This window comes from Oncorhynchus keta, unplaced genomic scaffold (assembly GCF_023373465.1).
Source record: "Oncorhynchus keta strain PuntledgeMale-10-30-2019 unplaced genomic scaffold, Oket_V2 Un_scaffold_14384_pilon_pilon, whole genome shotgun sequence".
NCBI classification, from domain to species: domain Eukaryota; kingdom Metazoa; phylum Chordata; class Actinopteri; order Salmoniformes; family Salmonidae; genus Oncorhynchus; species Oncorhynchus keta.
The window spans coordinates 999,095-1,015,865 of NW_026290787.1; the positions used below are offsets into that span (position 1 = coordinate 999,095).

General features: G+C 52.4%; 1 protein-coding gene across 3 annotated transcripts in view; it reads left to right on the plus strand.

The window, feature by feature from the left end:
• Window positions 1–16,771, plus strand: part of LOC118379148 (interleukin-1 receptor accessory protein-like 1) — a 593,985-nt gene that overhangs the window by 501,571 nt on the left and 75,643 nt on the right. For all 3 annotated transcript variants that reach the window (XM_052513955.1, XM_052513957.1, XM_052513956.1), the window contains exon 7: window positions 1,497–1,629. In XM_052513955.1, the coding sequence (XP_052369915.1) occupies window positions 1,497–1,629 (133 nt within the window). The remainder of the gene's footprint in view (window positions 1–1,496; window positions 1,630–16,771) is intronic.

The following is a 16,771-nucleotide window of genomic DNA, read 5'->3' on the forward strand; positions in this document are numbered from 1 at the left end:
AGGGGAACTTCAGAGGGTATAGGAGAGCTTCAGAGGGGATAGGAGAGCTTCAGAGGGGATAGGGGAACTTCAGAGGGTATAGGAGAGCTTCAGAGGGTATAGGGAAACTTCAGAGGGTATAGGAGAGCTTCAGAGGGGATAGGGGAGCTTCAGAGGGGATAGGAGAGCTTCAGAGGGGATATGAGAGCTTCAGAGGGGATAGGAGAGCTTCCGAGGGGATAGGAGAGCTTCAGAGGGTATAGGAGAGCTTCAGAGGGGATAGGAGAGCTTCAGAGGGGATAGGGGAACTTCAGAGGGTATAGGAGAGCTTCAGAGGGTATAGGGGAACTTCAGAGGGTATAGGAGAGCTTCAGAGGGTATAGGGGAGCTTCAGAGGGGATAGGAGAGTTTCAGAGGGGATAGGAGAGCTTCAGAGGGGATAGGGGAACTTTAGAGGGTATAGGAGAGCTTCAGAGGGTATAGGAGAGCTTCAGAGGGTATAGGAGAGCTTCAGAGGGTATAGGAGAGCTTCAGAGGGGATAGGGGAACTTCAGAGGGTATAGGAGAGCTTCAGAGGGTATAGGAGAGCTTCAGAGGGGATAGGGGAACTTCAGAGGGTATAGGAGAGCTTCAGAGGGTATAGGAGAGCTTCAGAGGGGATAGGGGAACTTCAGAGGGTATAGGAGAGCTTCAGAGGGTATAGGGGAACTTCAGAGGGTATAGGATAGCTTCAGAGGGGATATGGGAGCTTCAGAGGGGATAGGAGAGCTTCAGAGGGGATAGGAGAGCTTCAGAGGGGATAGGGGAACTTCAGGGGGTATAGGAGAGCTTCAGAGGGTATAGGAGAGCTTCAGAGGGTATAGGAGAGCTTCAGAGGGGATAGGAGAGCTTCAGAGGGGATAGGGGAACTTCAGAGGGTATAGGAGAGCTTCAGAGGGTATAGGAGAGCTTCAGAGGGGATAGGGGAACTTCAGAGGGTATAGGAGAGCTTCAGAGGGGATAGGGGAGCTTCAGAGGGGATATGAGAGCTTCAGAGGGGATAGGGGAGCTTCAGAGGGTATAGGAGAGCTTCAGAGGGTATAGGAGAGCTTCAGAGGGGATAGGGGAGCTTCAGCGGGGATAGGAGAGCTTCAGAGGGGATAGGGGAGCTTCAGAGGTGATAGTGGAGCTTCAGAGGGGATAGGGGAACTTCAGATGGGATAGGAGAACTTCAGAGGGGATAGGAGAACTTCAAAGGGGATAGGAGAGATTCAGAGGGGATATGGGAGCTTCACGGGTGTCTATGAGTTCAGGAGGATGTAGGTGTTGGAAGGTGCAGGAGAGTCTGGAGGTGTGCATTAGAACCTAGACAATAGGAGACACCATCTAATAAGAATCGGCCATATTATCCATGGTACTGGAAAGACCTACATTAGTGGACTTCAGCTCACCCAGACATTTTCCCCTGCTTTACCCACAACCATATTACTTCCTTACCACGACAACCATGCCTTATTTCCTGTTTCCTGTCTCCACAGGAAGTCAAGTCAACCTGACGTGCCGAGCATTCTTCGGCTTCGCCGGGGAGGTCAGTCCGCTCATCTACTGGATGAAGGGAGAGAAGTTCATCGAAGACCTGGACGTGGAGAGGTTCAGAGAGAGTGACATCAAGTAAGACACACACACACATCAAGTAACACCCTGTCACACACACACACACGTCAAGTAAGAACCTGTTACACACATACATTGCTTGAGGTCATATGGGATATACATACGTTCCTGCATGAACTGTAAAAAGTCAAAGCCACAGTTTTGACCAACACACTTGTGATGCTGTGGTATGTTGTAGTGCTATTACCAGGCTGTGGTATGTTGTAATGCTGTTACCAGGCTGGGTTATGTTGTAATGCTATTACCAGGTTGTGGTATGTTGTAGTGCTATTACCAGGCTGTGGTATGATATAATGATATTAACATGCTTATTCATCTTGAATTCAGATATCCCTGAATCTACCCTGCCCTGTTCATTCATGGACAGACTGGACGACACTGTTATTCTCTAATGAGCCGGTTCACTCATGGACAGACTGGAAGACACTGTTATTCTCTAATGAGCCTGTTCACTCATGGACAGACTGGACGACACTTGTGTTCTCTAATGAGCCTGTTCATTCATGGGCAGACTGGACGACACTTGTGTTCTCTAATGAGCCGGTTCACTCATGGACAGACTGGAAGACACTGTTATTCTCTAATGAGCCTGTTCACTCATGGACAGACTGGACGACACTTGTGTTCTCTAATGAGCCTGTTCATTCATGGGCAGACTGGACGACACTTGTGTTCTCTAATGAGCCGGTTCACTCATGGACAGACTGGAAGACACTGTTATTCTCTAATGAGCCGGTTCACTCATGGACAGACTGGAAGACACTGTTATTCTCTAATGAGCCTGTTCACTCATGGGCAGACTGGAAGACACTGTTATTCTCTAATGAGCCTGTTCACTCATGGGCAGACTGGACGACACTGTTATTCTCTAATGAGCCTGTTCACTCATGGGCAGACTGGAAGACACTGTTATTCTCTAATGAGCCGGTTCACTCATGGGCAGACTGGACGACACTGTTATTCTCTAATGAGCCTGTTCACTCATGGGCAGACTGGAAGACACTGTTATTCTCTAATGAGCCTGTTCACTCATGGGCAGACTGGACGACACTGTTATTCTCTAATGAGCCTGTTCACTCATGGGCAGACTGGAAGACACTGTTATTCTCTAATGAGCCTGTTCACTCATGGGCAGACTGGAAGACACTGTTATTCTCTAATGTGCCTGTTCACTCATGGGCAGACTGGAAGACACTGTTATTTTCTAATGAGCCTGTTCACTCATGGGCAGACTGGAAGACACTGTTCTTCTCTAATGAGCCTGTTCACTCATGGACAGACTGGACGACACTGTTATTCTCTAATGAGCCTGTTCACTCATGGGCAGAATGGAAGACACTGGTGTTCTCTAATGTGTCTGTTCACTCATGGGCAGACTGGAAGACACTGTTATTCTCTAATGTGCCTGTTCACTCATGGGCAGACTGGACGACACTGTTATTCTCTAATGAGCCTGTTCACTCATGGGCAGAATGGAAGACACTGGTGCAAAGTTTAAGATGAAGGTAGCAGACACCCTGGTGGTTAAGAGCTTTGGGTGTGAAAGCTGAGCCAACAAGGTGAAAGGCTGTCGATGCGCCATTAGTAAGATACTTAAAACCCTAATTGCTCCTGGGTCACGGTTGATAATGTCTGACCCTGGCCGTGACCCCACTCTCCCAGGGTGTCTCAGCCCACTCTCCCAGGGTGTCTTACCCCACTCTCCCAGGGTGTCTTACCCCACTCTCCCAGGGTGTCTCACCCCACTCTCCCAGGGTGTCTCACCCCACTCTTCCAGGGTGTCTCACCCCACTCTCCCAGGGTGTCTCTCCCCACTCTCCCAGGGTGTCTCACACCACTCTCTCAGGGTGTCTCACCCCACTCTCCCAGTGTGTCTTACCCCACTCTCCCAGGGTGTCTTACCCCACTCTCCCAGGGTGTCTCACCCCACTCTCCCAGGGTGTCTCACCCCACTCTCCCAGGGTGACTCACCCCACTCTCCCAGGGTCTCACCCCACTCTCCCAGGGTGTCTCACACCACTCTCCCAGGGTGTCTTACCCCACTCTCCCAGGGTGTCTCACACCACTCTCCCAGGGTATCTCACACCACTCTCCCAGAGGGTCTTACCCCACTCTCCCAGGATGTCTCACACCACTCTCCCAGGGTGTCTCACCACACTCTCCCAGGGTGTCTCACACCACTCTCCCAGGGTGTCTCACACCACTCTCCCAGGGTTTCTTACCCCACTCTCCCAGGATGTCTCACACCACTCTCCCAGGGTGTCTCACCCCACTCTCCCATGGTGTCTCACACCACTCTCCCAGGGTGTCTCACCCCACTCTCCCAGGGTGTCTCACACCACTCTCCCAGGGTGTCTCACCCCACTCTCCCAGGGTGTCTCACCCCACTCTCCCAGGGTTTCTCACCCCACTCTCCCAGGGTTTCTCACCACACTCTCCTAGGGTGACTTACCCCACTCTCCCAGGGTGTCTCACCCCACTCTCCCAGGGTGTCTCACCCCACTCTCCCAGGGTGTCTCACCCCACTCTCCAAGGGTCTCACCCCACACACCCAGGGTGTCTTACCCCACTCTCCCAGGGTGTCTCACCCCACTCTCCCAGGGTGTCTCACCCCACTCTCCAAGGTTCTCACCCCACTCTCCCAGGGTGTCTCACCCCACTCTCCCAGGATGTCTCACACCACTCTCCCAGGGTGTCTCACCCCACTCTCCCAGGGTGTCTTACCCCACTCTCCCAGGGTGTCTTACCCCACTCTCCCAGATTGTCTCACCCCACTCTCGCAGGGTGTCTCACCTCACTATCCCAGGGTGTCTCACCCCACTCTCCCAGCGTGTCTCACCCCACTCTCCCAGCGTGTCTCACCCCACTCTCCCAGGGTGTCTTACCCCACCCTCCCAGGGTGTGTTACCCCACTCTCCCAGGGTGTCTCACCCCACTCTCACAGGGTGTCTCACTCCACTCTTCCAGGGTGTCTCACCCCACACTCCCAGGGTGTCTCACACCACACTCCCAGGGTGTCTCACCCCACTCTCCCAGGGTGTCTTTCCCCACTCTCCCAGGGTGTCTTTCCCCACTCTCCCAGGGTGTCTCACACCACTCTCCCAGGGTGTCTCACCCCACTCTCCCAGGGTGTCTCACACCACTCTCCCAGGGTGTCTCACCCCACTCTCCCAGGGTGTCTTTCCCCACTCTCCCAGGGTGTCTCACCCCACTCTCACAGGGTGTCTCACTCCACTCTTCCAGGGTGTCTCACCCCACTCTCACAGGGTGTCTCACTCCACTCTTCCAGGGTGTCTCACCCCACTCTCCCAGGGTGTCTCACACCACTCTCCCAGGGTGTCTCACCCCACTCTCCCAGGGTGTCTTTCCTCACTCTCCCAGGGTGTCTTTCCCCACTCTCCCAGGGTGTCTCACACCACTCTCCCAGGGTGTCTCACCCCCACTCTCCCAGGGTGTTTTACCCCACTCTCCCAGGGTGTCTTACCCCACTCTCCCAGGGTGTCTCACCCCACTCTTCCAGGGTGTCTCACCCCACTCTCCCAAGGGGTCTCACCCCACTCTCCCAGGGTGTCTCACACCACTCTCCCAGGGTGTCTCACCCCACTCTCCCAGGGTGTCTTACCCCACTCTCCCAGATTGTCTCACCCCACTCTCGCAGGATGTCTCACCTCACTCTCCCAGGGTGTCTCACCCCACTCTCCCAGCGTGTCTCACCCCACTCTCCCAGGGTGTCTTACCCCACCCTCCCAGGGTGTCTTACCCCACTCTCCCAGGGTGTCTCACCCCACTCTCACAGGGTGTCTCACCTCACTCTCCCAGGGTGTCTCACCCCACTCTCCCAGGGTGTCTTACCCCACCCTCCCAGGGTATATTACCCCACTCTCCCAGGGTGTCTCACCCCACTCTCACAGGGTGTCTCACTCCACTCTTCCAGGGTGTCTCACCCCACTCTCCCAGGGTGTCTCACACCACTCTCCCAGGGTGTCTCACCCCACTCTCCCAGGGTGTCTTTCCCCACTCTCCCAGGGTGTCTTTCCCCACTCTCCCAGGGTGTCTCACACCACTCTCCCAGGGTGTCTCACCCCACTCTCCCAAGGGGTCTCACCCCACTCTCCCAGGGTGTCTCACACCACTCCCCCAGGGTGTCTCACCCCACTCTCCCAGGGTGTCTTACCCTACTCTCCCAGGATGTCTCACCCCACTCTCCCAGGGTGTCTCACACCACTCTCCCAGGGTGTCTCACCCCACTCTCCCAGGGTGTCTCACACCACTCTCCCATGGTGTCTCACCCCACTCTCCCAGGGTGTCTCACACCACTCTCCCATGGTGTCTCACCCCACTCTCCCAGGGTGTCTCACACCACTCTCCCAAGGTGTCTCACCCCACTCTCCCAGGGTGTCTCACCCCACTCTCCCAGGGTGTCTCACCCCACTCTCCCAGGGTGTCTCACCCCACTCTCCCAGGGTGTCTCACCCCACTCTCCCAGGGTGTCTCACCCCACTCTCCCAGGGTGTCTCACCCCACTCTCCCAGGGTGTCTCACCCCACTCTCCCAGGGTTTCTCACCCCACTCTCCCAGGGTTTCTCACCACACTCTCCTAGGGTGACTTACCCCACTCTCCCAGGGTGTCTCACCCCACTCTCCCAGGGTTTCTCACCCCACTCTCCCAGGGTTTCTTACCACACTCTCCTAGGGTGACTTACCCCACTCTCCCAGGGTGTCTCACACCACTCTCCCAGGGTGTCTCACACCACTCTCCCAGGGTGACTTACCCCACTCTCCCAGGGTGTCTCACCTCACTCTCCCAGGGTGTCTCACACCACTCTCCCAGGGTGTCTCACCCCACTCTCCCAGGATGTCTTACCCTACTCTCCCATGGTGTCTTACCCCACTCTCCCAGGGTGTCTCACCCCACTCTCCCAGGGTGTCTCAACCCACTCTCCAAGGGTCTCACCCCACTCTCCCAGGGTGTCTTACCCTACTCTCCCAGGGTGTCTCACCCCACTCTCCAAGGTTCTCACCCCACTCTCCCAGGGTGTCTCACCCCACTCTCCCAGGATGTCTCACACCACTCTCCCAGGGTGTCTCACCCCACTCTCCCAGGGTGTCTTACCCCACTCTCCCAGGGTGTCTTACCCCACTCTCCCAGATTGTCTCACCCCACTCTCGCAGGGTGTCTCACCTCACTCTCCCAGGGTGTCTCACCCCACTCTCCCAGCGTGTCTCACCCCACTCTCCCAGGGTGTCTTACCCCACCCTCCCAGGGTGTCTTACCCCACTCTCCCAGGGTGTATTACCCCACTCTCCCAGGGTGTCTCACCCCACTCTCCCAGGGTGTCTCACTCCACTCTCCCAGGGTGTCTCACACCACTCTCCCAAGGTGTCTCACCCCACTCTCCCAGGGTGTCTCACCCCACTCTCCCAGGGTGTCTCACCCCACTCTCCCAGGGTGTCTCACCCCACTCTCCCAGGGTGTCTCACCCCACTCTCCCAGGGTGTCTCACCCCACTCTCCCAGGGTGTCTCACCCCACTCTCCCAGGGTGTCTCACCCCACTCTCCCAGGGTTTCTCACCCCACTCTCCCAGGGTTTCTCACCACACTCTCCTAGGGTGACTTACCCCACTCTCCCAGGGTGTCTCACCCCACTCTCCCAGGGTTTCTCACCCCACTCTCCCAGGGTTTCTTACCACACTCTCCTAGGGTGACTTACCCCACTCTCCCAGGGTGTCTCACACCACTCTCCCAGGGTGTCTCACACCACTCTCCCAGGGTGACTTACCCCACTCTCCCAGGGTGTCTCACCTCACTCTCCCAGGGTGTCTCACACCACTCTCCCAGGGTGTCTCACCCCACTCTCCCAGGATGTCTTACCCTACTCTCCCAGGGTGTCTTACCCCACTCTCCCAGGGTGTCTCACCCCACTCTCCCAGGGTGTCTCAACCCACTCTCCAAGGGTCTCACCCCACTCTCCCAGGGTGTCTTACCCTACTCTCCCAGGGTGTCTCACCCCACTCTCCAAGGTTCTCACCCCACTCTCCCAGGGTGTCTCACCCCACTCTCCCAGGATGTCTCACACCACTCTCCCAGGGTGTCTCACCCCACTCTCCCAGGGTGTCTTACCCCACTCTCCCAGGGTGTCTTACCCCACTCTCCCAGATTGTCTCACCCCACTCTCGCAGGGTGTCTCACCTCACTCTCCCAGGGTGTCTCACCCCACTCTCCCAGCGTGTCTCACCCCACTCTCCCAGGGTGTCTTACCCCACCCTCCCAGGGTGTCTTACCCCACTCTCCCAGGGTGTATTACCCCACTCTCCCAGGGTGTCTCACCCCACTCTCCCAGGGTGTCTCACTCCACTCTTCCAGGGTGTCTCACCCCACTCTCCCAGGGTGTCTCACACCACTCTCCCAGGGTGTCTCACCCCACTCTCCCAGGGTGTCTTTCCCCACTCTCCCAGGGTGTCTTTCCCCACTCTCCCAGGGTGTCTCACACCACTCTCCCAGGGTGTTTTACCCCACTCTCCCAGGGTGTTTTACCCCACTCTCCCAGGGTGTCTTACCCCACTCTCCCAGGGTGTCTCACCCCACTCTTCCAGGGTGTCTCACCCCACTCTCCCAGGGTGTCTCACACCACTCTCCCAGGGTGTCTCACACCACTCTCCCAGGGTTTCTTACCCCACTCTCCCAGGATATCTCACACAACTCTCCCAGGGTGTCTCACCCCACTCTCCCAGGGTGTCTCACACCACTCTCCCAGTGTGTCTCACCCCACTCTCCCAGGGTGTCTCACCCCACTCTTCCAGGGTGTCTCACCCCACTCTCCCAGGGTGTCTCACACCACTCTCCCAGGGTGTCTCACCCCACTCTCCCAGGGTGTCTTTCCCCACTCTCCCAGGGTGTCTCACACCACTCTCCCAGGGTGTCTCACCCCCACTCTCCCAGGGTGCTTTACCCCACTCTCCCAGGGTGTCTTACCCCACTCTCCCAGGGTGTCTCACCCCACTCTCCCAGGGTGTCTCACCCCACTCTCCCAGGGTGTCTTACCCCACCCTCCCAGGGTGTCTCACCCCACCCTCCCAGGGTGTCTCACCCCACTCTCCCATGGTCTCACTTCACTCTCCCATGGTGTCTCACCCCACTCTCCCAGGGTTTCTCACCCCAGTCTCCCAGGGTTTCTCACCCCACTCTCCCAGGGTGTCTCACACCACTTTCCCAGGGTGTCTCACCCCACTCTCCCAGGGTGTCTCACCCCACCCTCCCAGGGTGTCTCACCCCACTCTCCCAGGGTGTCTCAAGGAGAGATGCAAAACAACACATACGTATTAATACACGCTTGTACATGTGTGAAATAGGACAGACATAAGCACCCATCAAGTGATTGTTATTATGTTTTAAGCTGTTACCATGAAAACTCTAATTATTGTGTTTATATATGAAGGTGTTACCATGAGAACAGGCGCCCTAGTGATTCCTATGCACACGTGCAGAGTGCGATCTAAGATTACCAGTCCAGGATAATAGATAGGATTTGAGATAGCCTGGAGCCGTTCTCCTCCTGTAACGTACTGGGTGTAGTGGGTGAGAAGTCAGGCGCAGAAAACAGAGAGTTCAGGGTAGTGCTATCTTTAATGCACAAAACGGAGAACATACGCCAACCCCACGAAACACAGGGCAAACGCCCCAAACACGGGGACTTAAACTGTCCAGCAAAACCCATGAAATGGGAAACACGTAACCCACAGACGTGCACACAAGTTACACAAAACAATCCCGCACAAAGAGCAGGCGGGCCTATTGGTAAATAAAGCCTGACTAATCAGTCTAAAACACAAACAGGTGAAACCAATAAACAGAAAGGGGAAAAGGGATCAGTGGCAGCTAGTAGGCCGGTGACGACGACCGCCGAGCGCCACCCGAACAGGAAGGGGAGCCATCTTCAGTAGGAGTCGTGACACCTCCCGTGTTTGCATGCATATACAGAGATAAATGCATATACATTTATAATAATAATAATATATAATAATATATGCCATTTAGCAGACGCTTTTATCCAAAGCGACTTACAGTCATGTGTGCATACATTCTACGTATGGGTGGTCCCGGGAATCGAACCCACTACCCTGGCGTTACAAGCGCCATGCTCTACCAACTGAGCTACAGAAGGACCATTTATCCTCATACAAGAGAGTCAGGGACACACAGCACAACCATTGAAAGGCCATTTTACCACAAATACCTCACCGCACTCCGACAGCTCCACTAGAAAAATGTCACTTTTCCGTCAGCCATAGCTATTTCTTCAATAACATCAATGAATGTTTAATGGCGTTAGTCAATAATTCAGGCGATCATACATTCTTTATTATTGCACGGCGTGTGTGTGTTCTCTGAAAGTGATCAGGCTTGCTTGCTTTGCTTATCACGTTGCTGGTCTTGAATGCTAAAGTTATACTGAGTGGGCGTGAGCTGAGGAGCTGGAGAGGAGAGCAAGGGAACTCTGGGAGTTCTCTTTTACTTTGATTTGTGGGCGTCTAGTGGGAACAGCTCTGCTCTTCAGCCTTGGAGCAACATATACACATACACACAGACACGAATACACACACACACACACAGACACACATAAATACATACACACACTTAAATACACACACACACACGCACAGACACACATATACAAACACACAGACACACTCACTCACACACACACACACACAGACACACACACACACAAATACACACACACACAGACACACACACACAAATACACACACACAGACACACATACATACACACACACAGACACACACATACACACACGCAGACACACACACAGACACACGCACAGACACACACTTACAAACACAAAGACACACACACAAATACACACACACACACACACACACACACACACACACACACACACACACACACACACACACACACACACACACACACACATGGGCTGAATACTCCATGGATCACTAGTACGTATACAGTACCTGTCCAGGGGACTCTCACAGACATGGAGCTGTTGATGCATCTGTCTCTTTGTCTTCACAATCCGTCCATCCGTCCGTTAATCCAACAGTCAATCCATTCCTCCGTTAATCCAACAATCCATCCATCCGTTCCTATGTTAATCCAATAGTCCATAATCCAACAATCCATCCATCCATTCCTCTGTTAATCCTACAGTCCATCCATCCATTCTTCCATTAACATTTACATTTACATTTAAGTCATTTAGCAGACCCTCTTATCCAGTGCGACTTACAAATTGGTGCATTCACCTTATGACATCCAGTAGAACAGTCACTTTACAATAGTGCATCTAAATCTTAAAGGGGGGGGGGGTGAGAAGGATTACTTATCCTATCCTAGGTATTCCTTAAAGAGGTGAGGTTTCAGGTGTCTCCGGAAGGTGGTGATTGACTCCGCTGTCCTGGCGCCGTGAGGGGGTTTGTTCCACCATTGGGGGGCCAGAGCAGCGAACAGTTTTGACTGGGCTGAGCGGGAACTGTACTTCCTCAGTGGTAGGGAGGCGAGCAGGCCAGAGGTGGATGAACGCAGTGCCCTTGTTTGGGTGTAGGGCCTGATCAGAGCCTGGAGGTACTGAGGTGCCGTTCCCCTCACAGCTCCGGCAAGCACCATGGTCTTGTAGCGGATGCAAGCTTCAACTGGAAGCCAGTGGAGAGAGCGGAGGAGCGGAGTGACGTGAGAGAACTTGGGAAGGTTGAACACCAGACGGGCTGCGGCGTTCTGGATGAGTTGTAGGGGTTTAATGGCACAGGCAGGGAGCCCAGCCAACACCGAGTTGCAGTAATCCAGACGGGAGATGACAAGTGCCTGGATTAGGACCTGCGCCGCTTCCTGTGTGAGGCAGGGTCGAACTCTGCGGATGTTGTAGAGCATGAACCTACAGGAACGGGCCACCGCCTTGATGTTAGTTGAGAACGAGGGTGTTGTCCAGGATCACGCCAAGGTTCTTAGCGCTCTGGGAGGAGGACACAATGGAGTTGTCAATCGTGATGGCGAGATCATGGAACGGGCAGTCCTTCCCCGGGAGGAAGAGCAGCTCCGTCTTGCCGAGGTTCAGCTTGAGGTGGTGATCCGTCATCCACACTGATATGTCTGCCAGACATGCAGAGATGCGATTCGCCACCTGGTCATCAGAAGGGGGAAAGGAGAAGATTAATTGTGTGTCGTCTGCATAGCAATGATAGGAGAGACCATGTGAGGTTATGACAGAGCCAAGTGATTTGGTGTATAGCGAGAATAGAAGAGGGCCTAGAACAGAGCCCTGGGGGACACCAGTGGTGAGAGCGCGTGGTGAGGAGACAGATTCTCGCCACGCCACCTGGTAGGAGCGACCTGTCAGGTAGGACGCAATCCAAGCGTGGGCCGCGCCGGAGATGCCCAACTCGGAGAGGGTGGAGAGGAGGATCTGATGGTTCACAGTATCGAAGGCAGCCGATAGGTCTAGAAGGATGAGAGCAGAGGAGAGAGAGTTAGCTTTAGCGGTGCGGAGCGCCTCCGTGATACAGAGAAGAGCAGTCTCAGTTGAATGACTAGTCTTGAAACCTGACTGATTTGGATCGAGAAGGTCATTCAGAGAGAGATAGCGGGAGAGCTGGCCAAGGACGGCACGTTCAAGAGTTTTGGAGAGAAAAGAAAGAAGGCATACTGGTCTGTAGTTGTTGACATCGGAGGGATCGAGTGTAGGTTTTTTCAGAAGGGGTGCAACTCTCGCTCTCTTGAAGACGGAAGGGACGTAGCCAGCAGTCAGGGATGAGTTGATGAGCGAGGTGAGGTAAGGGAGAAGGTCTCCGGAAATGGTCTGGAGAAGAGAGGAGGGGATAGGGTCAAGCGGGAAGGTTGTTGGGCGGCCGGCCGTCACAAGACGCGAGATTTCATCTGGAGAGAGAGGGGAGAAAGAGGTCAGAGCACAGGGTAGGGCAGTGTGAGCAGAACCAGCGGTGCCGTTTGACTTAGCAAACGAGGATCGGATGTCGTCAACCTTCTTTTCAAAGTGGTTGACGAAGTCATCTGCAGAGAGGGAGGAGGGGGGGGGGAGGATTCAGGAGGGAGGAGAAGGTGGCAAAGAGCTTCCTAGGGTTAGAGGCAGATGCTTGGAATTTAGAGTGGTAGAAAATGGCTTTAGCAGCAGAGACAGAGGAGGAAAATGTAGAGAGGAGGGAGTGAAAGGATGCCAGGTCCGCAGGGAGGCGAGTTTTCCTCCAATTCCGCTCGGCTGCCCGGAGCCCTGTTCCATTCCCTCCTCTCCATTCCTCTGTTAATCCAACAATCCATCCATTCCTCCTTTAATCAAACAATCCATCCATCCTCTGTTAATACAACAGTTCATCCATCCATTCCTCTGTTAATCCAACAGTCCATTGTTTCCTCTGTTAATCCAACAGTCCATCCTTTCCTCTGTTAATCCAACAGTCCATCCATTCTTCTGTTAATCCAACAGCCCACCCATCCATTCCCCTGGTAATCCAACAGCCCATCCATCCATTCCTCTGTTAATCCAACAGTCCATCCATTCCTCTGTTAATCCAACAGTCCATCCATTCCTCTGTTAATCCAACAGCCCATCCATCCATTTCTCTGGTAATCCAACAGTCCATCCATCCATTTCCCTGGTAATCCATCAGCCCATCCATCCATTCCTCTGTTAATCCAACAGTCCATCCATTCCTCTGTTAATCCAACAGTCCATCCATTCCTCTGTTAATCCAACAGCCCACCCATCCATTCCCCTGGTAATCCAACAGCCCATCCATCCATTCCTCTGTTAATCCAACAGTCCATCCGTTCCTCTGTTAATCCAACAGTCCATCCATTCCTCTGTTAATCCAACAGCCCATCCATCCATTTCTCTGGTAATCCAACAGTCCATCCATCCATTTCCCTGGTAATCCATCAACCCATCCATCCATTCCTCTGTTAATCCAACAGTCCATCCATTCATCTGTTAATCCAACAGTCCATCCATTCCTCTGTTAATCCAACAGCCCACCCATCCGTTCCTCTATTAATCCAACAGTCCATCCGTTCCTCTGTTAATCCAACAGTCCATCCGTTCCTCTGTTAATCCAACAGCCCATCCATTCCTCTGTTAATCTAACAGCCCATCCATCCATTCATCTGTTAATCCAACAGTCCATCCATTCCTCTGTTAATCCAACAGCCCACCCATCCATTCCTCTGTTAAACCAACAGTCCATCCATTCCTCTGTTAATCCAACAGCCCACCCATCCATTCCTCTGTTAATCTAACAGCCCATCCATCCATTCATCTGTTAATCTAACAGCCCATCCATCCATTCATCTGTTAATCCAACAGCCCATCCATCCATTCCTCTGTTAATCCAACAGTCCATCCGTTCCTCTGTTAATCCAACAGTCCATCCGTTCCTCTGTTAATCCAACAGCCCATCCATCCATTTCTCTGGTAATCCAACAGTCCATCCATCCATTTCCCTGGTAATCCATCAGCCCATCCATCCATTCCTCTGTTAATCCAACAGTCCATCCATTCCTCTGTTAATCCAACAGTCCATCCATTCCTCTGTTAATCCAACAGCCCACCCATCCATTCCTCTGTTAATCTAACAGTCCATCCATCCATTCCTCTGTTAATCCAACAGTCCATCCATTCCTCTGTTAATCCAACAGTCCATCCATTCCTCTGTTAATCTAACAGTCCATCCATCCATTCCTCTGTTAATCCAACAGTCCATCCATTCCTCTGTTAATCTAGCAGCCCATCCATCCCTCTGTTAATCCAACAGTCCATCCATTCCTCTGTTAATCCAACAGCCCACCCATCCGTTCCTCTATTAATCCAACAGTCCATCCGTTCCTCTGTTAATCCAACAGTCCATCCGTTCCTCTGTTAATCCAACAGCCCACCCATCCATTCCTCTGTTAAACCAACAGTCCACCCATCCATTCCTCTGTTAAACCAACAGTCCATCCATTCCTCTGTTAATCCAACAGCCCACCCATCCATTCCTCTGTTAATCTAACAGCCCATCCATCCATTCATCTGTTAATCCAACAGTCCATCCATTCCTCTGTTAATCCAACAGCCCACCCATCCATTCCTCTGTTAAACCAACAGTCCATCCATTCCTCTGTTAATCCAACAGCCCACCCATCCATTCCTCTGTTAATCTAACAGCCCATCCATCCATTCATCTGTTAATCCAACAGTCCATCCATTCCTCTGTTAATCCAACAGCCCACCCATCCGTTCCTCTGTTAATCCAACAGTCCATCCGTTCCTCTGTTAATCCAACAGTCCATCCGTTCCTCTGTTAATCCAACAGCCCATCCATCCATTCATCTGTTAATCCAACAGTCCATCCGTTCCTCTGTTAATCTAACAGCCCATCCATCCATTCATCTGTTAATCCAACAGTCCATCCGTTCCTCTGTTAATCCAACAGCCCATCCATCCATTCCTCTGTTAATCCAACAGTCCATCCGTTCCTCTGTTAATCCAACAGCCCACCCATCCATTCCTCTGTTAATCTAACAGCCCATCCATCCATTCATCTGTTAATCCAACAGTCCATCCATTCCTCTGTTAATCCAACAGCCCACCCATCCATTCCTCTATTAATCCAACAGTCCATCCGTTCCTCTGTTAATCCAACAGTCCATCCGTTCCTCTGTTAATCCAACAGCCCACCCATCCATTCCTCTGTTAAACCAACAGTCCACCCATCCATTCCTCTGTTAAACCAACAGTCCATCCATTCCTCTGTTAATCCAACAGCCCACCCATCCATTCCTCTGTTAATCTAACAGCCCATCCATCCATTCATCTGTTAATCCAACAGTCCATCCATTCCTCTGTTAATCCAACAGCCCACCCATCCATTCCTCTGTTAAACCAACAGTCCATCCATTCCTCTGTTAATCCAACAGCCCACCCATCCATTCCTCTGTTAATCTAACAGCCCATCCATCCATTCATCTGTTAATCCAACAGTCCATCCATTCCTCTGTTAATCCAACAGCCCACCCATCCGTTCCTCTGTTAATCCAACAGTCCATCCGTTCCTCTGTTAATCCAACAGTCCATCCGTTCCTCTGTTAATCCAACAGCCCATCCATCCATTCATCTGTTAATCCAACAGTCCATCCGTTCCTCTGTTAATCTAACAGCCCATCCATCCATTCATCTGTTAATCCAACAGTCCATCCGTTCCTCTGTTAATCCAACAGCCCATCCATCCATTCCTCTGTTAATCCAACAGTCCATCCGTTCCTCTGTTAATCCAACAGCCCACCCATCCATTCCTCTGTTAATCTAACAGCCCATCCATCCATTCATCTGTTAATCCAACAGTCCATCCATTCCTCTGTTAATCCAACAGCCCACCCATCCATTCCTCTGTTAAACCAACAGTCCATCCATTCCTCTGTTAATCCAACAGCCCACCCATCCATTCCTCTGTTAATCTAACAGCCCATCCATCCATTCATCTGTTAATCTAACAGCCCATCCATCCATTCATCTGTTAATCCAACAGCCCATCCATCCATTCCTCTGTTAATCTAACAGCCCACCCATCCATTCCTCTGTTAATCTAACAGCCCATCCATCCATTCATCTGTTAATCCAACAGTCCATCCATTCCTCTGTTAATCTAACAGCCCATCCATCCATTCCTCTGTTAATCCAACAGTCCATCCATTCCTCTGTTAATCCAACAGTCCATCCGTTCCTCTGTTAATCTAACAGCCCATCCATCCATTCATCTGTTAATCCAACAGTCCATCCATTCATCTGTTAATCCAACAGTCCATCCGTTCCTCTGTTAATCCAACAGCCCACCCATCCATTCCTCTATTAATCCAACAGCCCACCCATCCATTCCTCTGTTAATCTAACAGTCCATCCATCCAATTCATCCATCCAGTGTCTTGCTGTGCTTTTTTTCAAGCCAATTCACTTCAATATGCTTTATTGGTCCGCAAGGGGCAATTATAGCAGGACTGACCATGGCATGGCAGACATAGCATTACCATAACAACAACAGAGAACAGGAAATGCTGAAAACACATAATAACACTTACTGCTCCAGTGAATAAGAGTTCCAAGGAAAAACCACAGTCCAC